The 23,627-nt window shown below is 40.6% G+C and overlaps 1 protein-coding gene across 1 annotated transcript; it reads right to left on the bottom strand.

Moving 5' to 3' along the window:
• coa1 (cytochrome C oxidase assembly factor 1) lies at nt 1-23,182 on the bottom strand. The gene is made up of 5 exons (XM_033649619.2): nt 23,047-23,182; nt 17,847-17,962; nt 7,466-7,617; nt 5,552-5,628; nt 1-383 (listed from the first exon to the last, which is right to left on the bottom strand). The coding sequence occupies exons 2-5, from the start codon at nt 17,938-17,940 to the stop codon at nt 254-256; spliced, it is 453 nt and encodes a 150-aa protein (XP_033505510.1). The 5' UTR covers nt 17,941-17,962; nt 23,047-23,182; the 3' UTR covers nt 1-253.
• Nucleotides 23,183-23,627: the final 445 nt, after the last annotated feature.

The raw sequence follows: 23,627 nt of genomic DNA, 5'->3' as shown, positions 1-23,627 counted from the left end.
GTGCTGCACCACATTATTTATCAAAACCAAACCTGGAGACAACACAACAATCCGGGGCAGTCTGTTAGCAGCTCAGTAACAATCACAGAGCTGAGTAACTGTCTCTCCAACATGACACTGGAGTTGAGGATTTGCCATTTGGTAAATATACCTATATGTACCTATATTATTACAGTTGATCAGATCTCTAGTCATTAGCGGTAGGAGCAGGATGGCTTCCACTTTGATTGTTCTCAATTATACATGGAGCTGGTCAGTGCCAGTGGCCTGTGTCCAGCCCCTCCACTGTATCTTGGGTTTGTGCTGCAGCTGGTGGAGGTGGATTCAGCAGGTCGATGATCTGTCCTTCCTTGAGCTTCAGAACTGCCTGCTTCAGACTCCACCTGCAGGGAGCGACAAACACAGGTCAGGACTCGTGCATACAAAGTAGACAAATGAAGCTGTAGTGAAAATTCAGTCAGGAAGACAATGCTTTCCATGCTCAGGCTGTAAGGTTTCTTCTCATCCTGCCATTCGCACCTTGCACGCATGCCTACTCACTATCTCTACTGTAGGTGTCATTGTCTGGGTCTGTCAATTGAGTCATCAGCTGTTTCTCAGCTGATTTACAATCAACCAATTGTACAGCGACACACCTTCTCTGTCATGAGGGAGACAGAAAATGTCTCAATGTCAGAACAGCCGATCAGAGTCAGTTCAATCAACTCAGGGTATGTTCGCTTTGACTTAAACTTGTGCGCAGTGAATGAAAAAAGCCATCATCAATGGAGTTCCGCAACTATGATTCACAATGGCAACAGGTAAATAAAAAGCAGGACCTCCATTTTAATCCAGTGGATGCAGAGATATTAATGCAAGAATATGCGGACTGTGCACATTTATCTAATTGGAAAAAGAGAGAGAGAGAGTCTGAGTCAGAGCAGGGAAAAGGTTGATAAATTAACATAATAAAGTTTTATTCAGTGTTATTCATTAATTCATCATTAGGTCATAGTTTACATTACATTTTAAATATATTTGTACAGCTTTAATCTGACAGGGACAAAACACAGGAGCCAGAAACTGAAGATGACAAATTTGACATTTTTACATCAGAGACAGGGATTATTTTTAGCTCACAATCTAATACAGTAATAATGTGTTTGATGATTTGCATTTGAAAAGGCATGGAGGTTAAAATACAGCAGATTTCAAATTTAAGTCATCTGTTTGAATTTTTGGCTCAACAATGTTCAGTGGCTTTATTTCAGCTACTTTAACAAATGTTGTAAATTTAAATTCAGCCACTGAAATTCTGTTAAAACCCGTTCAGACTGTACGCAGTCTACTTTAAAAAAAACAACTAAATTTTATTCTGCAGCTGCACTACGACCCTGCTCATTATAAATATTAACATATAATTTCCAATATTATAGAAATTATTTTCCATTAATGCAACCAATAAACATTATGAGTTCAATGGTGTTCATTATGTCTTTTGTTTTTGATAATGACTTAAGTTGTTCTTTTTTCTCAGACATGTAAGGATGTTAGACCTACATACCTTGACATGTTTCTGCGGAAACTTCCGCCTTCCTCAGAAGTGTCACTTGCTGGTGGTGGTTGTGACGGGTCTGATCTGTCAATCAGCTGATATTAGGGAGGCGTGACCGTCCTGTCAGTTTTGACAGGAGTTTTGACAGGACAATCACGCCACCTGCTGTCCGTCTGCTGCCTCTCCAGGATACTGCTCCAGGTGTGGGAGAGCATGTATGCCTCCTCGTCCCTGTTCATCGTCCCTGGGCCCCGCTTCCTTATGTCAATAGCCTCCCTGATCCAGCGCCGGTATTTGTTGTCCTTGGTGTGTATGACTCTGGCCTTGTCCCAGTCCATAGGATGGTTTTCTCTTTTGCAGCGATCTGTTATGGCTGATTTGTAGGTTTCTTGTTGTGCCTTTTCTTTTATTGATCATTTGTCTTGTTTTCGTCTCCTTCTCACATTCCTTTTGATGTTCTTTTTTACGTGTGCTGAAGCTCCTCCCTGCCTCCCCGATGTATCTTTTATTGCATGATTGGCATCTTATCTCGTATTTGGCGTTGCATTTATTGTTTTGTGTGTTTATGCTGTGTTTCCTCATTGTTCTTTGAATGCGTTCTGTGACCCCACTGACGTACGGTAGCGTCACCACTCCTGTGTATTCTGTGTGCTTTGTGTGACAGGACGGTCATGCCTCCCTAATATCAGCTGATTGACAGATCAGCTGATAAAGACACGTCACAAGGCAGAAATTTCCGCTCAAACATGTCAAGGTATGTAACATCCTAACATGTCTGAAATAAAAGAACAACTAAAGTCATTAAACATTATGAGTGATACAGATAAGTAATCATGCAGTAATCACCTGCCAATTTTTACAATTTAAACCCAGAATTTTGTTTTTCAAATAATTTTATTTCTATGATTGATACTGAGGTAACACATTATATGCAATAAACATTTTAGTAAAAGTGCCCTAACAAACTGACAGCTGCCTTGTGTAAAGAGTCACAGTGTTACCTATTTAAAAAAGAACAACCACTCACAAAAAGATGGACATGCAGAGGTTTTATTCTGAGTAGGGGGTGACTCAGTCTCAGAACTTATTGGCTATCATCTGATGATGATAAAGCATACATATGCAGACATCTGTGTGAGATTAGAGGTAACGTAATGTGTGATACTTCACTGTTTATGTGTTTAATGAAAAAATTGCTGTTCAAAGAAATGACTGACAGCACATAAAAGCATTAACTTTAGATGGTCCTGAGTAACAAACTGATATCCAACCAGGATTTAGATTTTTAAATCCAGTAAACCACTGCTAATTAATGCATTTTGATACGCAGTTTGAAACGGACTGAATGAAATGAAACAGTGTGTCTGGTTCTGTAAGATGGAGAAGACAGAGAGAAACTCAGGGTTTGTTTAAGAATACCTGCCACCAAACAGGTTAACCACAGTAACTGACTTAGAGTTTAAGTCACCTCAGGGCCCTGGTGTTAATTGCCAGTGTCACATGAATCAAAACTAGACTTACCGCCCTGTGGTTGTGTGCCTCCGGGCACCAGTTGAGTTTCTCTTACAGTTAACATCCATGTCAGTGAAAACATGGATATTTCACACCCATTGTCCCCCCGACAGCACAGAAGATCCATACAATCAGCAAAGTTTCAAGGTGGACACCCAAGATAAGTATCACCAATCAAGTATCTGACCAAATGTCTCCCCTTCTGTTCCTGAGATATGATGTTGAGTAATGGCTAGAAAAGTGTTTTTGCACAACATCATGATGTCACAGTGAAGATGACTTTTGATCTTTTGAATATAAAATGTCATCACTTCATTATTTTATCCTATTAGACATTTGTGTGAAGTGTTGTCATAATTAGCATACGAATTCTTGAGTTATGGCCAAAAACATGTTTTGTGTGATCACACTGACCTGGACCTTGGACCACAAAATTCTAATCAGTTTATTCTTCGGTCAAAGTGGACATTTGTGCCAAACTTGAAGAAGTTCCCTCAAGGTATTCTTAAGATATCACATACACAAGAATGAGACAGATGAGGTCACAGTGACCTTGACCTTTGACCAACAAAAACTCAGTTCATCGGTGAGTCCAAGTGGACATTTGTGCCAAATTTAAAGAAATCCCTTGAGGTGTTCTTGAGATATGGGCCTCTAGTTTCGCACCTGCGCTTCGCCAACTGGGTGTGGCCAGGCGGATTTTGCAAGTTTGGCACACCGTGCGCGCTGGCGCAGCTACTCCTCTTTCCCACCTCCGTTCCTCCTACCTGCACAAGTCGGAAAAAGGGAGGAGAGAAGGCGTGGAGTGGGTTTTACACAGCCGATTCACATCACACCAATCAAATGTGCCCCTCTCCTCGCCCTTAAATGTGCCGCGCGAAGGCGTAATGAGAGTTTACTCAATTCGCCATGGCAGAAGAGAGCAGCAGCGTCAGATGGCCAAACTTCTCCCAGGAGGAAACTGATGTTTTGGTCCGGGAGGTCCAAGCTTGCAGTGTCCGAATATACAGAACTGTGAGCAGACCTCCACGGGCTGATGATGCAAAGGTAGCCTGGGAGGAGGTCACCACAACTGTAAATCAATGTTGCGTTTCTCTTGTGTGCGCGCGCTCTCTCTTTTTCTCTCGCAGTTTGTGGTTGGCTGAGAGGGATGTGAACTCATTAGTTTGCAGCTGTGTTAAATCAGGTTGGGTTTCCATTACACGTGCCAAACGTGCCAAACGGTGCCAATCCCCTTTGATCTGACATCAGATGTGACGGGACAGTCGATATAGAGATACATTTATGTGCTGATTGCAGATAGTTGAATTGAATAGTTTTTTTGGGGGGGGGGGGGATTTATTGCATCGTTAATGTGCCTGACATTCTGGAAACCTGCCTGTGAGGTTTTGGTGATGTGTGCGCACTGTCCGCCGGTCAGCCAAACTTCAGCTTACACCGGCTGCGCTCCCCCTGCGCTGACAGTAGACCTGGTTTCAGCTGGCGAGCTTTTAGCGCACCTTCAGCGAAGCCTTTTGGCGCAAAACTGTCACTGCGCCAAGCTGGATCTGTCGACACCTCCCCCTACTGCGCCGCCACACCCATCTCAGCGCACCTCAGTCTGCCAAACTACCAAACTGAGCGTGCCTCGGGTTGCGCTGCTCGAAACTAGCTCTGCGCGGGGTTCGCCACCCTGCGCCACCCTGTGCCGTGCCAGGAAACTAGAGCCCATTGTGTTCACAAGGATAGGAAGGACGGATGAATGGACGTACGGACGGAAAACCCAAAAATACAATGCCTCCGGCCACGGCTATTGCCAGTGCAAAGGTGCTGCAGATTCACTATCACTAAGCAGCTGTGGACAACAGATACTGTTAGAATCGCTTAGATTTATTCATGGATCACTGCAGACTGATTCACTGATGTTTCGCAATAAATATTTATTTCATACTCCATCGGCTGATCAGAGAGCATTTCATTAAAACTGTTTATTTACATTGTTCAATGTAATAATGTTGTCACAATACATTAAATATCTAGAATTAGAAGAAAGAAATTCCCTCAAGCTGTTCTTGAGATACTGCATTTAAGAGAATGAGATGGCCACAAGGTCACATCAAAATCAATTCATAATCTAATTTATTCTCAGTTCATTCTTCAATCGAAGTGAATGTTTGTGCAAAATTTGAAGAAATTCCCTCATGGTGTTCTTGAGATTTTGTGTTCACAAGAATGAGACAAAAGGTCACAGTGACCTTGACCTTTGCCCTATGACCACCGAAATCTATTCAATTCATCCTTGAGTCCACAAGAATATTTGCGCCAAATATGAAGAAATTCCCTTGAGGTGTTCTCAAGATATCGCATTCACAACCATGGGACAGTTGGACATCCGTATACTGTATATACGGATGGACAGCCTGAAAACATAATGCCTTCGGCCACAGCTATCGCCAGCACAGAGGAATAAAAATGAATCGTCACCATCATTTACATTGAACTGAGAATAGAACAGACTGTACTCACCTGTTGGTATCAGTGTCTCTGATTGAAGAAGTATAGAGATAACCTCCAGTTAGTAACCCGGTCACAGGGATCTTTATCTGCAACACAATGTACATTGAAATTCATCTGCATAAGTGTAAACAGATATTAGAGCTCTTCACAACATGACTGTGCTACAGCTGCCCATCATTTGAATCCCACACCAGCCTCACGTTTGACTGATAAATATCTTTATTAATCCCCAGAATGGAAACTGGTTTGGTCGCCCATGCACACGCCCAGTCCAACAGCTGACCATGGACAACATATGAAATACATACTGTCACAACAGCAGCAACACCAACAGATATTCTGAAAGGATATCACTGTAGCTCAGATGCCTGTCTAGACATTAAATTCAACAACAATTATAGTGACTGCACAGTGGTGGGTTGGGGCAGGGCATTTTGAGGAGGAAGAAGATGAACAACAGGAGGAAGATGAAAAAAGGAAGAGAGGGAAGACAAATGAGATATACAGGAGGGTCCATCAGCAGAACTGCTCCGACCATGACAATGTAAAACATCTTAAATTAAAAAATTGACATTTTGACATGTCACAGTAAGAACAACACAGGTGTAAATAATGAAATTAATGATGGTTGAATTCCATTTAGCTGATTTAGCTTTGATTTCAGGATCCTTGTATCCTGCATGTTTGCTTACTGTCAACCTCACTGGAGCACTTAAACAGAGCCATCTTTAGTATTATTAGTGATACCTGTGCTTTTCCTACCATGACAAGTCAAAAGGTCTGCTGTGAGAAAGGCCTATGCCTGAGGAGGCATTGGCATATTCTGCATCCCCTACGACTTGAACTTACAACATTGGAAACCAAAGGTAAGTCATGATCTTGTTGTTGCCATGCCAGTGTCCTGATGACCCCGAGTTCCAAAGCCTGAAAGCCAGTCTGAAAAACTGGACCAAAAGTCCATTTCTCTGACAGCATGTTATCCCAGAAACAAACACCTATTGCTCTGAAGTCCTGTTTCTCCAAAAATACACACTCCATGCAGTTACTTACAGATTCAAAGCAGCATTTGAGCCAGTGATCCAGGTCGTTTTTGTCGACCCTTCGCAGCATTTCCCAGCAGCATTTGAGCCACCGAAAACACGTGATTTCCACCAACCCATCCCTGCTTTTACAGTAACTTTTGAGCCACCAAATGCGGGTGTTTTAAAAGAATACTTCACCGACAAAATTACCATTTGTATATCACCTTGAAATTCAAGAGAAAAACTTTGTTTTTCTTGCATGCCAGAAATGGGCTTTGGGTCCAGTGGGGTTTTTCTTGAACTATCGGGGCTTTGGAATTTAGGGCTATCACAACAATGGGCAACACCTATCTTGTTGAGCCTCCTGCCAAGTGAGATACCCTAGATTGGCTTCACACTATGACTTCAGTAATTACCAAGGTTGCATGTAAAGGAAGATTTCAAATCAATGCAAAAAAATCAATTAACAAGACAAAATTCTAAGACGTCTCATTTATTTTTACAAAGACTGGTTGCTTCATGAGTGACAAATTGATGTTCTAAGATGGTATTATTTCCATTGACTGTTATAGTTTACATGAGGATAAAGTTCAAAATATTGTCAAAAAAATCAGCTTTTGAAGATACAATACTGGAATTTACCAGTTTGGTTTATTTTCATGCATGGGTGTCCAAGTCCTAACAAGAGAGGTTTCTTAGGCCAAACATCATAACCCATGTTCTTGTGCAGCAACTTGGAAGTTCAGGACAAATCCAAGGACAAAATAGCCATACAAACATTGGCACAGCGATGCACAGGTGACCGAGTTGCCAGCAAGAACATGGCTACTGTTTTGTTGGAACAGTCTGGTGACACAGAACTCAGAGGAACAAATTTTGATGACTAATTGAAACATAGTACCTGTGCAGTGCGTTGATCTATGCGGTTGTTTCTGTCAGTCAGATGGATGTTGTGGACTTTTAATGGTGGGGCCCCCAGGCTTTCCATGGCAACTGAACATGCTTCCAACTTCTGCAGAGCCAGTCTGTGATAGTCTGACTCAACAAATTTCTCTAATTGGATAGGAGACAAAAAGGTTGAAAAACAGTGAGGAGGGTTTTAAAATAATAAGTGAGAGTGCTGAAAACAGTTTAAATGTTAAAGTGTTACTACGGACAGGCAGCTCAAAGAGAACGAGATGAAAGAAGGTAAACTGTCAGTTCAGTGGTTGAATACTGACGGCTTTTTAAGCAATTTCTCTGTGGCTGACAACTTTCCAGTGTTGTAATAAAATCATGAGGGTCCATGATCTCTATGATTTAGGGTGGTCATTAAACTCAGTCCTCGCTGTCTTACGTCAGTGTTTTTCTCGTCCTGACAAAGTGAACATGTTTAATATTATCGGAAGTTTGTAGTTTTGGCTGATACTGAAGTTCAATGACGTTCATTGTCAACAACCAATAGCCGCGCTCTCTCCAACACCAAACAGGAAGCAGCAAACCGGGTAGACAGTAAACACAGAGGAGACTCCAGGAAGGCACAAGAACGTGAACAAGTCGAGATTCTCCTGTTCTGTGGAAAGGGAGGAGTAAATTGGTGGAGCTGTGGAATAAGAATCAGTGTTTAATTCACTGTGTATCTGATCCACTAACCAGCACTTATTTTATTGAGAAATCTTCATTTTTTAAAGTTTACCTCTCAATCCCACACCTCCTCCCACTAAAACAGCACAGCTAAACCAACAGAGCAAAGACGTCAAGAGTGTAAAGAGTTGAGGCAACAAAATCCAGAATGTAAAGTTTGAATGCAAATACAGGCTTCTGTTTTGGATTTATATTGATGGCAAACTGACTAGAATACTGTCAACATGTGACGCTTTTTATCTTGTGTTTCTAGAGTTACATGTGAACATGTAAGGAATTGTCATTATGTCAAATTTTACTACAGGGAGTTTGGTGTAATATTTTCCACCAAGAGCAGGATGGGAAATTATCTCAAAAGGAATCTACAGTAGTTGCAGTCTTGTGAACAGTGACCCTGCAAGATCCCCAGTCTTTGTAAAATATTATAGTGTGTAAAGAAAAACTCACATCATGCAGAAAGATGCAAATGCTTTTGAAGTTGGTGCTACATGACCAAAGAAAACAGGGAAAAGGGCTGTTGAATTCACTTTTGCTCAAGAGGTAGTAACCCTACAGCTATCAGAATGCAATGCACCACACAGGACCAATAAATGCTCCCACTGGTGCAATGTGAGCTAGTCCGTTCTGACACAGGAAACAATATGTTGGCCGGTTGAGGACAGCAATATGACCAAAGCTCAAATTGCAGTGAAACGTTAAGCTGAAATATATTTCTGAAAACATCTGAGGTGGGAAAGAGACAACATAGTAACAGAATCTTGGTTTATTTTTGATCAGCGCAGCTTAGTTTTACTGTTCTATTTCAGTTTTTTCAGCCTCCATTTTTACAATACAGGAAACAGTATGGTGTAGAGCCCTGCACAGGACTGTTTTCTTCAACCCGCTCCTGCCTGCTCCCGCTGAATTTCTGACCAACTGACAAAACTTTATACCCGCACAATAATAGAGATCGATGATTTTGTGTCTTCTCCTGTCCCACAGGAGAAAACACGTAATTTTATAGGCTATTAATAAAGAGATTCATGGGGTTGTTTGTTTCGTTTCCCTGGCCTGCATGTCTTTTGATGCACTGGTCAGGAATAGCGCTCCTATTTCGTTGTTTTCATTTAGTTTTTAATGAAATAAAGGCTGTTTCTCATTCTATTCTCCTCCTCTGTATTTTATTTATTTTTCTACCTTTATCTAATCACACAGTGATTGAGGTTAAGGCAGGCCTGGTGCCAGGATGAAGTTACTGAGGGGGCAGTTAAAAATTACGAGGGGGCAAATCTTTATTATGCAACATAGGTTCACAGTGAGTTATAAAGAGCGCGAATAAATATAGAGTGGAAACGCTTATGCATGTGCACCAAGATCCTGCAGTGTTTTTTTTAGCCGCCCGTTCCTGCCTGCAGCAAAGTCCAAGCCTCCTACTCCTGCAATATTTGCGTTGGGTCCCGCGGGACCCGGCGGGACCCAGTCCCAATGCAGCCCTCTAGTATGGTGCCCACCTCCTGTTCACAAATTAAGTGGCAACCTCCAAGGCTGAAAAATGAAGCCAACACAGAAGTGCCAAAAACTGCAGTTCCTCAAACGGCACTTGAGGCTGGCTCGAGGAGCCAATCCCCACAGACCCCTATGTTAAAATGCCCAACTTTACAGCAGAAATTAACATGTTTACAGCCTGGTACAAAAAACAGTTTTTGTCTCAATAGTTAATTTTCCCCTGACGTTTACATTATTTTGGTAACACTTTACCTGAAGGTATCTACATAAGGGTGACATGACACTGTCATAACTATGACATGACACTGTAATGACAAGTTGACATTGTTTGGGTTGTCTTGATTATGACAACTTGACATTAATCAAAGTGACATTACCAGAAGTTGTCTTTGTCATGACAACTTTACATTAAATTTGTTTGGGATGTCCTTATTATGACAACTTGACATTAACCAGGATGACATTACCAGAAGATGTCTTTGTCATAACAACTTGACATTAACAAAAAAAATGCACCTCCTTTTGTGTTTATGACAAGGTGACATAATGATTATCATAATTAAATGTCCAAAGTTACAGACCAATTCTAACACTCGGTCAGATAGATGTCTGGCAGAATACGACACAAAACTGGCTGTCATGAAACCATTATGACAGTGTAATGAATAAGTTATTTGACCTCAAGTAAAGTGGTATCATGATAGTTCAAATAAACACAAGAAATTTGTGCTCTAGAGAAAGGATCAGCGCTCAGTGAATAACCTCCTAAACCCTATGATAAGCTATTATGGCAAGGCTTAACCCTATGGGCCCTAGGTGTTTTTGGGGTATTTTTACTGCCTTTACTTTTAAGCTCATATCACAGTCATTATAAAGGCTACATACACATGCTATATCTTGTTTTTTTCAGGGCAATCTGGGCTAACCAGATTTGCCATCATTTCATGTCCTTCTATGTGCCTGTATTTTATACTAATTTTTATATCAATGAAAAAAACATCTGTGTGACTAAATTCTTACATTTTTACATGTATCTCAGCATAGCAAGTTGGAAAATGACATATTCTGCCATATATGAAGAGGGGAGACTCTCTGGAATCTGGCAATATAAGAACCATGATGGTGGGACATTCTGTCACTTCACAGCTGTCCAAAACATGTGGTTTGTGCCAGGCGGACATTATTGCCAGTATTTTTTCATTATTGCAAGAAATTCCACTGACTCATTCACAAGTCAAAAATGTGTTTTATCTGAAAGAAACATGCAATATTTACATCTAAGATAATAGAAAAATAGTCAACCAAGTGCAATGATGTCCTCCAAGATAATATTTGCCACTTTGTTTGCAGTAAACAAAGTCTGTCGTTGACTACGGCCCTGTCATGCATGCATAATTAGGCTACAGTTGTCTGGGTGCACAAAGGTGAAGTACGCTTTTCTTGTCATACAAAGTTTGATGGAGTGTCAACTGGACAATATGGAGATATTTGCATCTTGAAAGCCGGACTACAAATGTGGATAGACAGGGAGAAACACACGCAAGCCTAAGACGTGGTAAGATACGATATTAGTCAATATATGAAGTAACTGATAACAAGATCTGTATAATGGATTGTAAAGAAATTCGTCAGGTTTTTATTTTGTAGACAATTAATCTGGATTTATAGCATGATGGGATGACAGCACAATGATGTATGTGGTATCACTGGAAAGCTCTAGTCCTGCGCTTTCATGTGATATGCATGGCATTTCTGTGCGACCCTGCATTCGCGAGTAATCCATCCAAGAGTATTGTGTTTGCAGAGCTGTATGAAAGCTCTGTTATACATAATTTTCGTGTAACTTTATAATTTTTTTTCGCTGTGAAAACATTGGACTACTGAAAAGTGCTTGGAGAAGAACAGGTGTGCATTTGGACGCACTTCGGGCGTCGGGCCCATAGGGTTAACTATACAGATCAATGAGCAGTCATAACTAACATGTCTTTGGGGTCATCAGGTCGGAACCTTCCCTTTGTCTAGTTGGCCCCACAACACAGTGACAGTGATCTCTGGCGTTCCAGAGACACTCCCCTAATGCCAGGTCTCACTGCTCCTCGCACCAACCCAACAACCTCCTTTACCTTACTTACACATGGCTTTCTCAGCCCAAAAAGCACCGCCACCTTCAACAAACCCAGGCTTCGTTTATGCGAGCTCCAGGTAGTGACCGTGCCGATACTACCTTTCCTAGCACATTCACCATACTCTATTTCATACGCTACATAGCATACTGACATTATTCCTCCTCAAATCAAATCAAATCAACTTTATTTATATGGCACTTTTCATACGACAGTAACACAAAGTGCCTCACAGAGGTTAAAAGCAACAAAGATCCAAAACAGAAAACAAAAAGAAAAAAAAAAGAAAAAAAGAAATCCAAATCCACTGAGTAGATCTAGCTGCTTCATCTGACATTTCCTTCACTGTCTTCCTCAAACTCTGTCCCCGCACTCTGAGTTCCCCCAGGAGCGAGACCGCTGATCTTGCTATGAATCCCCTAAACCCCACTTCCACTGGACAAATCCTAGTTTTCCACCCTCGCTGCTCAGCTTCTGCTCCTAAGTCTGCATACCTAAGCTTTTTTCTTTCATAGGCTTCTTCCACTGAGTCTTCCCAAGGAACTGTCAGCTCAATGAAATATACTATCCATTGACTCGCTGACCCAGAGGTGGGTAGAGTAGCCAAATATTGTACTCAAGTAAGAGTACTGACACTTCAGAACAATATTACTCAAGTTAAGTAAAAAGTAGTCATCCAAATAATTACTTGAGTAAGAGTAAAAGAGTATTTGGTGAAAAAAATACTCAAGTACTGAGTAACTGTTGAGTAACGTCTGATTTATTTGTAAAATAAGAACATGAAAGTAATCAATCAATCAAAAATAATAATCTGCAAATTCATGTATTTTAAACAATACCCCTTTAACTAAAACAAAAATAAATTAAATCTTTACAAACATAACATAAATCAAGGCACAAGGAACACAAATATATTCTTATATATACTGTACATTTATATATATATATATATATATATATATATATGTGTGTGTAATTATGCACTCAGAGGTGGGTAGAGTAGCCAAATATTGTACTCAAGTAAGAGGTAAGAGTATTGTTGCTTTAAAACAATATAACTCAAGTAAAAGTAAAAAGTATTTTGCATTAAAACTACTCTGAAAAGTACAATTTATCCAAAAAGTTACTCAAGTAAATGTAACCGAGTAAATGTAACTAGTTACTACCCACCTCTGCACTGACCACAACACTATGTCAGGCCTCTGATTGGTACAAACTATTTCCTGGGGAACAACAAGCTTTTCCCCTAAATCTACTTGCATTTCCCAATCACAGGCACCTTCTAGGCGGCCACGCCCTTGCCTCCTTACTAACTTATCCCTTCTTTATTTCTCCCCCTCACGGACAAACTGAATTGCTAAACTCCTATTCTTAAAACCTTCTGAATTTACCTGTCTTCGTTTCCCTTCAATGCCTGCAGCTAAACTTTTCAACACCTGGTTATGTCGCCATGTATATCGACCTTGTGACAAGGTAACTTTATATCTTAATGACAAATCAAAATGGTACCCCTTTACTTGAGGTCAAAGAATTTATTCATTACACTGTCATAATGGTGTCACGACCAGTGTTGGGGTAGTTACTCAAAAAAAGTAATGCATTACACATTACTAGTTACTTTTTTTTAAAAAGTAATGCCTTACTTTACTTAATTACTCACTGCTGAAAGTAATTAGTTACACTACTAGTTACATTACTTTTGGATTGCTCCATCACTTTTGGATTACTCCATCACATCACCTGAGATCCACCGTAACTTAATTGCCAATTAACAATATAAAGTTAAACCTTACATATGCCCAGATCAGCACAAATCCTTATTCTAATATGGAGGACATACACAATATCTCTCTTTTATGCTCTTTAATACAAAAAAGCTGACAGCAAAGTTGTGAAAATCAGCCCAAATAGCACTTCACAGAAAAATGTGTCAAGAACAAGGCTATAGTACTGGCAGTATGCAAAACGTCTCAAAATAAAATTATGATTAAAACTTTCATTGGAAACTTTTATCATCATTAAATGTCTATTTATATTTTGAGGCCATGAGATAAGCATCGTCAAACTGAATGTCTTTACAATACAACAACATAACTTAAAAGAGTTTGTCCTTCCAACCATCTAATGCAAACATGAATTTGTTCAAAATAATATCAATAAATAAAATAAGATCATCATATCAGACAATGATGAGACTTCAAAGGAAAACAACGTTGCATATGAAATGTAATTTGAACTGTGCAATCCAACAGGCCAAACACACTCAACTCACTGTAGCTCACTCACCAAACTAGGGCTTTACAGTACATTTTTCCATCTTACTGGACATGCTTATCAAAGAAGTGGTTATACCTCATGAGGAGTCTCAAATTGTTTGTCAGACAACCAGTTCCTCCTCCGAGTCAGCCCAAGACTGCCCAGGATAAAGAGCCTCTTCACCGGTGCACTAGAGGGTGTTGCTGTGTTGAATTTCATACATATAGTCTTTATTGTGGGGAAACGGTTCAGAATCTTTATCTCTGACCCCGACTTCATATAGTCAATGACTGCTGGAGGTGGGGATCTGTGGCGTACGTACATCCTGCTCATCGTGGGGGGAAGCACAGCATTTGGTGGTCAGCAGTGACCTTTAAGCATCTCTCCTCTTCTTTCAGCCACCAGACTTTAAACTTTGGCAGTGTGACAGCTGCAAGGAGAGCATCTTTGCTATCCAACACCAACCCAAATCGTGTCTTGATGGCCTGTGAATGCAATATAGAACGATTTGATGAGCTTGGCTATGTACTGTGTAATTTGCGCTGCATAGCTCAGCGGGAAGCATCATGTGAGTTAATGAGGTACTGTAACATATCTGCGGTTTCACTACAAAAACATAATAATAGATGAAAATAAATTAAAAAAAAAAAAAACAATCTATTTGGTTTTCAGATTTAAAATTAGGCAGACCCGCTGTCATCTGGGAGAGCCTGTTTTGCAGTGCCAGTGTCTTTGACATCAAAATCTCCAGCGTTGGCATGAGACTGCCAAAGTTGACATGTACTCTCAGTTTCCATCTTCACGTAACACTGGTCCAGGTAGCTTGCAAAAGTTTTCCTGTCTGATGGCGGCCGTCCACTCCTCATTACCTGTATTTTGCTCAGTATGTTTCGGAAAGATGGCAATTCCACTGTTGAAACAGGCAACATTTCTTCCATGATGTATGCTGCTACAAGTCTACTTATCTCTGCTTTTGCCGATACCTTTTGTTGAAAATCAAGCCTTGGCTGCTTGGTTGGTGTTGGCTCACCTTCAGCGTCACGGGGGTCTTTAGCTACTAGCTTTATGTTAGCATGTTGCCTTTGCAGGTGCTTGGAAAGATTTGATGTCATGTTTGCAGTGGTGGAGAGTTGTTTTTGGCCTAGGCAGAGTTTACACTTTACCGTCACATTATTGTCCTTTCGCGCAACAAATTCAAAGTAGTGTGCGTATCTCCACCCCTCAAAAGACGTCTTAAGCGGTGCTGCCATTTTTGCTCCGTCTCCTAATCCATGAAATCCAGCCAGTGTCACAGTCAGGTCAGGTGAGTGAGGTCAGACAAGTCTTGCGTAAGCACACATGAAAGGGAACGTTTGTTTTGTTTTTCTGTCCTCCTGTTATGCAGATAGTTGAAGAATTTAAACTAATGCAAGTAACAACATTATTTTTTGATTAGTAACTGTAATGCAATTACTGAAGTTATCAACAGTAATGCGTTACATTACTGTGTTACAGACAAATGTAATCTGATTACAGTAACGCGTTACTTTGTAACTTTACTTACGTTACCCCCAACACTGGTCATGACAGCCAGTTTTGTGTCATATCCTGCAAGTTATCAACAGTAATGTGTTACAAACAAATGTACTGTAATCTAATTATAGTAACGCGTTACTTTGTTACTTTACTTTGTAACGTGATACCCCCGACACTGGTCATGACAGCCAGTTTTGTGTCGTATCCTGGCAGACATCTATCTGACCGAGTGTTAGAATCGGTCTGTAACCTTGGACATCTAATTATAATAATCATTATGTCACCTTGTCATAAACACAAAAAGAGGTGCATTTTTTTGTTAATGTCAAGTTGTCATAATAAGGACATCCTAAACAAATTTAATGTCAAAAGTGGCTGTAAGCAAAACGCGTTGCTCTGCTCTATTAAATCTTGATCCTCTTTCAAAGTCCTGTCTTGTGTGTGGTGCGTAACCACAACATATGTGGGTTTTTTCTTTACATAGTTGCAAATTTAATGTGAAGTTGTCATGACAAAGACAACTTCTGGTAATGTCACTTTGATTAATGTCAAGTTGTCATAATCAAGACAACCCAAACAATGTCAACTTCATTACAAAAACCGAATGACACTTAATGACAGCAGTCATAAACGTTTACGACATGTACATAATGTTTATGACAAGTTCATGACAATGTCATGTCATAGTTATGACATGTTGTCTGCCACATTGACGAGCGATTGCAACTGAGCGATGAAGCGATATCAAAGGGGCGAACCGAGCGACAGCGAAAAAAAAACAGGTCAGGTGTGAACACAGCTTAACTCCTCCACAGCTCCACCCTCTCACCCAAATATGCTCACTTCTGGCTCCACAGAGATGGCCCTAACACAGGTAATGGGTCTAATTACTCTTGCATGTATACAGTCAATCAGACCCAAACTGGTCAAGGCACTCTGCACATGCTCCACAGCTTCCGCCCCTTCTGGTCCAATAGCATTAAATGCTTAACAGAATAAGGAGTTGGTAACAACATCGCAAAAGCTACATCCAGAGCCGAAATGTACAGAGCTGTGAAGTTGTCCACCATGGCATAAGTTTGCCAATACTAACAAGATGAAAGGGCATATCACCACCTATTGTAGCAGAGCCGGACATACTTTGGTCAATAAATTGATTCCCCTCACTTGCTTGTATACTGGGACAAGGACAGTAGTCCAATTAAATGGCCTAGTCAAGCTATAACAGTTAACACTTAACTGTGCATGTGAACGTACTATACGTCACAAACACTCCTATTACAGCCAAACAGTATGCTGAAGGGTGAAAAATACACAATATACAGGAACATAATCTTGTGTATCATATATTATATTTTAGCACCACTGCCTAGTTTTACTGTTCGATTTGAGTTTGGTCTCAGTTTGAGAGCGAGAGAAGCCCCTTTTGCACAGCCTCTTCAAGGCGGGAATTGTGCACACTGTTCTTCTGTTCACACTGTGCCCTTGTTTAAGGGCACCTTGGCAGTGCCCAGGAGGTGAACTGGCACCTCTCCAGCTACCAGTCCACGCTCCATATTTGGTCCGGATGGGGCCTTGAACCGGCGATCCTCCGGTTCCCAAGCCAAGTGTTATGGACTGAGCTACTGCCGCCAATCACAGAATGAGGGGACAGAGTTGTCTCACCTTTAAGCCAATAACGTCAATTCGACATCTGTATAAAGGGGACAGCCAGAAAGACGAAATGGGTGTGATGTTTTGATGGCGTGTTATGCGTGCGACCCACCACTGGTAGATTCAAAAGGCAGCCAGCAGCAGTTAGCAGCCAACTCAAAGAAGAAGAACAGCTGCTGAAAATGTCCACAAACTGGGGAGACAATGAGGTCCAGGAGCGCCTTACCCTTTGAGCAGAGGACAAGATCAGCCGCCATATAACAGGGATAGGAAATGATTGTTACTGCCATGGTACACTATTGTTATTGTGTATAAAGCGCTGCTGACGCGAATGTTATGCGTCACTCTAGAAGCTGACACTGTTGTGTTACATGTCACACCTGACATGCCTCATTTGTTTCCGTGATGCTGGCATGCTGTCTAAAATCACACTCTGGAGTGGCACGATGCTGCCGTTGTTTGTTTCTGTGTAAAAAAGTAAAGGCAAGGAGAAGGGACTTTGTAGCAGCTATGTAGCACCACCTCTGTGTAAAAAGGTGTATAAAGGGAGTGCTGTGATACAACGTTAGTAGAAAGCTGAAAGTTTTAAAACACACAAACACACACACAGAGCACATTTGTACTCACTCTGCATCAGATAGTACATGGTGCCAATCCCAGCTCCGGTCAGCACGGTGGTGAAGATGGTGAGCTGCTGCAGCTGACTGGTGGAAACCCTCATCTTTGCTTCCTTCCCTGTAAGACTTCACAGACAGACACTGGTCTGGTCAGTTTACTGGGAATAATGCATCAGACACTTGAATAATGAAAATGAATGAAAATGAAAAATGAATAATAAAAAAAAATAAATAAATAAAACAAAATAAAATAAACAAACAAATAAATGAATAAATTAATGAATACATAAATAAATAAATAAATAAACTATAGAAAACAACCCAGAAGCAGTTCTTCGTTCAATCCCCTTGGGCTTTCAGTTTGTAGAGTGTGGACAAACTGAAAGCCCAAGGGGATTGAACGAAGAACTGCTTCTGGGTTGTTTTCTATAGTTTATTTATTTTATTTTATTTTTTATTTATTTATTTTTTCATAATTTATTTCTACATAATCCTTTGGGGTCCTTTTGTACATTTTGACTTCCCATTAAGATTTATATAGACACATTGATCCATTTCCACCATTTAGATACTCTATTGTGCTGTCTGGCTAATATTAAGAGGCTGACAAGGTCAGAGTGGGTCCCTTTTACATCCTATTTATTCTCATTGGATCTTAGATTTTTTGTCCTATACATTTTCTCTACATTTTCTTACATTTTTTCTATTTACTCTAAGAATTCTAAATATTTAATAGGGTTATTTAGCTCTTAATTAAAACTATTAAAATTATGATTAAAATTAACTTGACATGCTAATTGCCCTTATTACATTTGCCTTATATGTTTGTATATATTTTTCTAAGATATTTATCTATGCTCTTTGGTCTATACTTATTAATTGGTTTCGATAGGGTCACATAGCTGTTTATCCCCTTTTTTTTCCTTTCTTTCTTTTTTTTTTTTTTTTTGTTAATGCTAGGAGTCCCTAGTATGGACAGATTCTTGTTTGGTGATCTCTCAGGGATTTCCTTACTTACCCAGTATTTGGAGCCCTCTATGTACATTACTGGTCTCTTGTGTAATTTTTGGGATGTTTTTAGCATAGATCTATTTTATTATCATTCTTCTCTTTAGATGTTTAATGGATTGTACATATATAGTGCAGGTTGTTGCTTTGGTGTGTTTTTGGCAACTTTTGTTTGCTCGTGGGCATCTTTATGTATTTGTTGATTTGCATTGCCATTTTCATATTGTTGCTTTATGTGTGTCTCCGGTCTGGGACATTCAGCCCTGTAGATTGTTTCTCTCAGGCTCGTGACACCTGTTGCCTTTCATGTTGATTCCTGAGGCCATACCTCTTCTATCTGAGGAGGCCACATGTGTGTTGGCACACATGGATCCTATTGTATAGGCTAATCATATGGCCTTGTCACTGACTGAACTTTGGGTCTCACCTGGTTATCTATATTTGTATTGTCATTTCTTTTGTTCTCCACGCTGATGATGGCTTTATGCTGAAACACGTTTGTTTTCTGTCCACAATTAAAATACAAAGGTGGATACAAGATGGAGCAGTGAGTGCCGTTGTTTGTTTGTTTGTTTAGTCTTTATCGCAACTGTACACCCAACATTATCTTGAGATACTGAGTTGTGTGCACTGTTTCTAAGTACCATTACTTGAGAGAGCCCATGCATGAAGCCAAAGTTACACAGGAAAGGCTTAAAAACAACAATGTTCCCAAAGTCAGATCACAGGTCACAGCCCAGATTTTGTGACTGGACTTGAAAAAGGCTGTTCACTTACCATCCTCATGCAACCTGACAGAGCTTGAGCAGTTTATAAAGAAGAATAAGGTAAAATGTTTTAAGGACCTCTCCACACACAGAGTCAACGCTATAACTGCTGCCAGCATTATGGCATTCAGGATTGTGCTTCCCAACTGGTTCAGCCACGGGGTCCAGATTTCTCCTCAGTTATTGGTTCAAGGTCCACACAGTTTAATACATTTAGGGCATACTTGTGTTGGCCATGTTGTCAAGCTAGTTTGCTGTCTCTGTCAAGTAGTTGTCCGTTGGTCACTCACTCTACAGCAAGAAGCAGCACTTCAGAATAATAATAATAAAATAAGCTCTGTGCTGGAAATTTACTTTACTTAAAAATAAGGTAATAACGTTTGTGTGTCACTTGCAGTCCATTCAGAATGGACACATGACCCACCAGTTGAGCACCACTGCACTAGAGCATCTACTAAATACTGATCTGGAAGGGATAAATACTTCTGCAAACAAGTATTCAATATTTTATCCTTGTGTATAATTTAGAACTCTGTGTAGCAGTGCTGTAATACTCCCGATTGGTCTTAGTCTCAAGACCACCATTTGAAGGTCTCGGTCTCATCTCAGACTCAATTGTATTTTTACTCAGTCATGTCTTGGTCTCAGAAAAAGTGGACTCTGGAGTTTTTTTTCCAAGACCAGTCAAGACCACCACTGAGGAGATATCACTAGATTGCTCGTGGACAAAAGATGTGTTGAATAAAGGTGGTTACGTTGATTTCAGCTCCTCTGTGTTTATTCATAGTAAACAAAGGAAAAATTCACATACATCAAGTTCACCTCCGCAATTCCTTTGATTATTTGTCAAGACATTTCTTATGGTACACTTATTCATACACACATATGGCAATAAAAGAGGAGAATGAAGAGGAATCTTTTGTTTTCTGTGGGTGCTTTTCTGGGAATGAGGAGTGCCTATGGTTTGCATGTTCCAAATTTTATCCTAACTGTGTCATAAGGCCCGTTTCCACCGCAGAAACTTCAGGGTAATTTTACGGGGCCGTTGGTGCGTGTCTCCACCGCAGGAACCACCCCCGAAGGACAGAGTTCTGGAACTTTTACAGGGGCTAAACAAGTCCCTGCCTCGGAGTAGGTACTCAGAACGGCCCCGAAAAACTCCTGGATGGGGCTTGGGGTTTACTTGGTGCTGATTGGATATACTCAAGGCGGGATGTGACGTCAACAGAAAGCAACAAAATAGCCGGCATTTTTAAAACTCAGCAGACGTCTTCTCCTCTCGTTCATAGCTTCCACCGCCATGTAAATGAAGAGACACGCCAGAAGCCCAGCAACCACCTCAGCTCCTTTCATGTTGTTAATTGTCTTTCTTATGTCTGCTTTCTTCTTCTTACTTCTGCTTCTTCTTCTTCTTCTTCTTCTTTGTTTGTTTCTTCGCCGCGTCGCCCCGGTCAAAATGGTCGCGCAACGATTACGTCACATCCAGAGCCCGGTAACTTTACAGGAACCTTCCTCCTACTCCGCCCTCTCAGTGGAGACACAGCAGTTGAAAGGGCCAAGCGAGAGGACGTTCCTGTAGTAGTTCCTGCCCCCCAAATACTACCAGGAACAGGCCTATACAGTGTGTGATGCACACTGGTCTGGTCTTGGTCTTGTCTCAGCCTCAATACACTCTGATCTTGGTCATGACTGGTCTCTGTTTAGGTGCTCTTGATTACAACACTGCTGTGCAGGGATCACGTTGACATTAAAAAAGTATTGTTCTGTCAAAAAGCCATATTAAATCTACTTTGATCCAATGTATACAACAATGAAATATAAAATCTTCCAAAAGGTCCGAAAGACACACACATGCACAAACAGGATCTATACATGCACAAAGTGGAGAGATGTCAGAGTGAGGGGGCTGCCTTGGTCAGGCGAGCAGTTGGGGGGTTCAGTGCCTTGCTCAAGGGCACACTGGCAGCGCCCAGGAGGTGAACTGGCACCTCTCCAGCCACCAGTCCACGTTCTGCATTTGGTCCAGACGGGGACTTGAACCAGCTCCCAACCCAAGTCCCTATGGACTGAGCTACTGCCCTTGTTAAAATGTTAACCTGTCCCCACTGTCTGTTTTCTATTTCCTAAAAGCATACAGGACAATTTCATCACTGAAATTTGAAATCTGCAGCTAAAAGGCCACCACAGCTTTCATAACATTTCCTATCACATGTAAATCTTTTTGTTTTTTGCTTTTGCACAGTGCTACGTCATCTACAGTATGCACAATCATGATTGTATATTGTTTCTGCACTACTATTTACAAAAATAGTCATTAAGCATAATATTAAGGAACTCACAGCTGCAATTTAGAAAAGGAATATAACCTACAGTATATTCTTGTGGCAAGAGGGTCTGCCAATTAAAATAAATGAATTACACAGTAGTGGGAGGTTAATAGCTTAGATAACACTATTTTTATCTAACATCATTTTTCAAGTTCAAGTAAGGTCAGATATTTCAAATCATAGGGTTAAGGTGTAGGAGACAAATACTGTATATGCTAGGGATATCCCGATCAAGTTTTGTTTTATTTTTTTGTCCCTGATCCTGATCCGAGTCATTTAATATTGAGTATCTGTAGATACCAGTCTCGATCAGATACTTCTATTAAGCTGCACAGTGCACACTTCACATACATTATAGTTATAAAAATCTATTCAATATAGACTACAACCACTGCTGGATAATTGAATAGCTCTGCATTATTAAAAAAAATCCCTGCGCCCAGCTGTTACTTAAAGCAACCCTTACCTTTCTGGAAATGTTACACTTTTCTTTGTTTAGGTTAAAATGCTATTAATAAGCTGATGGCACACTAAAATGTAAGTGAATTCCATCAGAGATAAAAACTCATAATTATACCATTATCATATGATTCTAAGAAAACTCCGACCAATCATCGCATTCAGACCGAATGCAATGATTGGCCGAGCGTCCTGTCTGTCTTCCCCATGTGGAGGCCTCCAACTGATGTAACCGCTCACGTAATCTCTCCGTTAATGTTACCGTCAACCTTATATTATATATGACTCCTCTACTCTTCTCTTGGTGTGTTACACTCGCTCTCCTCTTCCGTGGAGCTAACGTTACCTTGCCAACGCCTAAGTCTATCATAGCCATAATGACGACTTAATGGAGGAGGGGGGAGTAGGCCTTTGGAGGGAGGTGGAGTTGCAGGAGGATGGGACTTTAGAGGGAGACGGGAGTTGTGGATGTTAAAATTTTTTCCGCTCTGTGCAGTCACACTCAGTTCCCCCATCTGTCTGCTGTGTGTGTGCAGCTGAAGCTGGACGACCTCAGGCTTTCTCTCTAGCCCCGGTGTCTCTGGTGTAACCTGCATTTACAATACGGTATGTTGCTGCTTATCTGAAAAAAATATGAAAACATTCTCACCTTGTGTAACAGCAGCAGAACGGCTCTCCTCCATTTACATCCGTAAACGTCACAAAGATTGCCGCCAATCGGATGTGGGTGCGCTCAATTAATCCACGGGCTTCTGCCGCTGCTGTTCCAGCAGGCAGCGTCTGCAGGAATATTGAGATTATAATGATCTGTCTTTTACAATGTACAACTCTTTCAAAACTTTAATATCATATTAACACAACAAGTAACATCACACATACAGGGAACAATCCATCCGTTTAAAGAAGAAAAAATAGCTACACAAAGTTTACATATCAGCCGTCTTGTAGGCTGTGAAAGTGCATTTAGGCTACTTTGTCAATATAGGACGATCTCGTATAATTACCATATCAGTCCAGCAATGATGTAATGCATTACTCAGTTAGGGGGAGCAAAGTTATGTTTTTGCTCCCCTAGTTTTACCTCTTCTAAAAAAACCTGCAATCAGGTGATTATATCCAAGCAGCCCATATCAATATAATTTTACTATTATCAGCAACTGACAAAAACAAGTAGGCCAAGAAAAAGAAAAAAGGAAGAAATAATTTTATTTATTTATTCATTTATTCGTT

The sequence above is a fragment of the Epinephelus lanceolatus genome, chromosome 12, assembly GCF_041903045.1.
Source record: "Epinephelus lanceolatus isolate andai-2023 chromosome 12, ASM4190304v1, whole genome shotgun sequence".
Taxonomy (NCBI): Eukaryota; Metazoa; Chordata; class Actinopteri; order Perciformes; family Serranidae; genus Epinephelus; species Epinephelus lanceolatus.
Note: the sequence above shows the minus strand (reverse complement) of the source record. Positions and strands in the feature narration are given on the sequence as shown.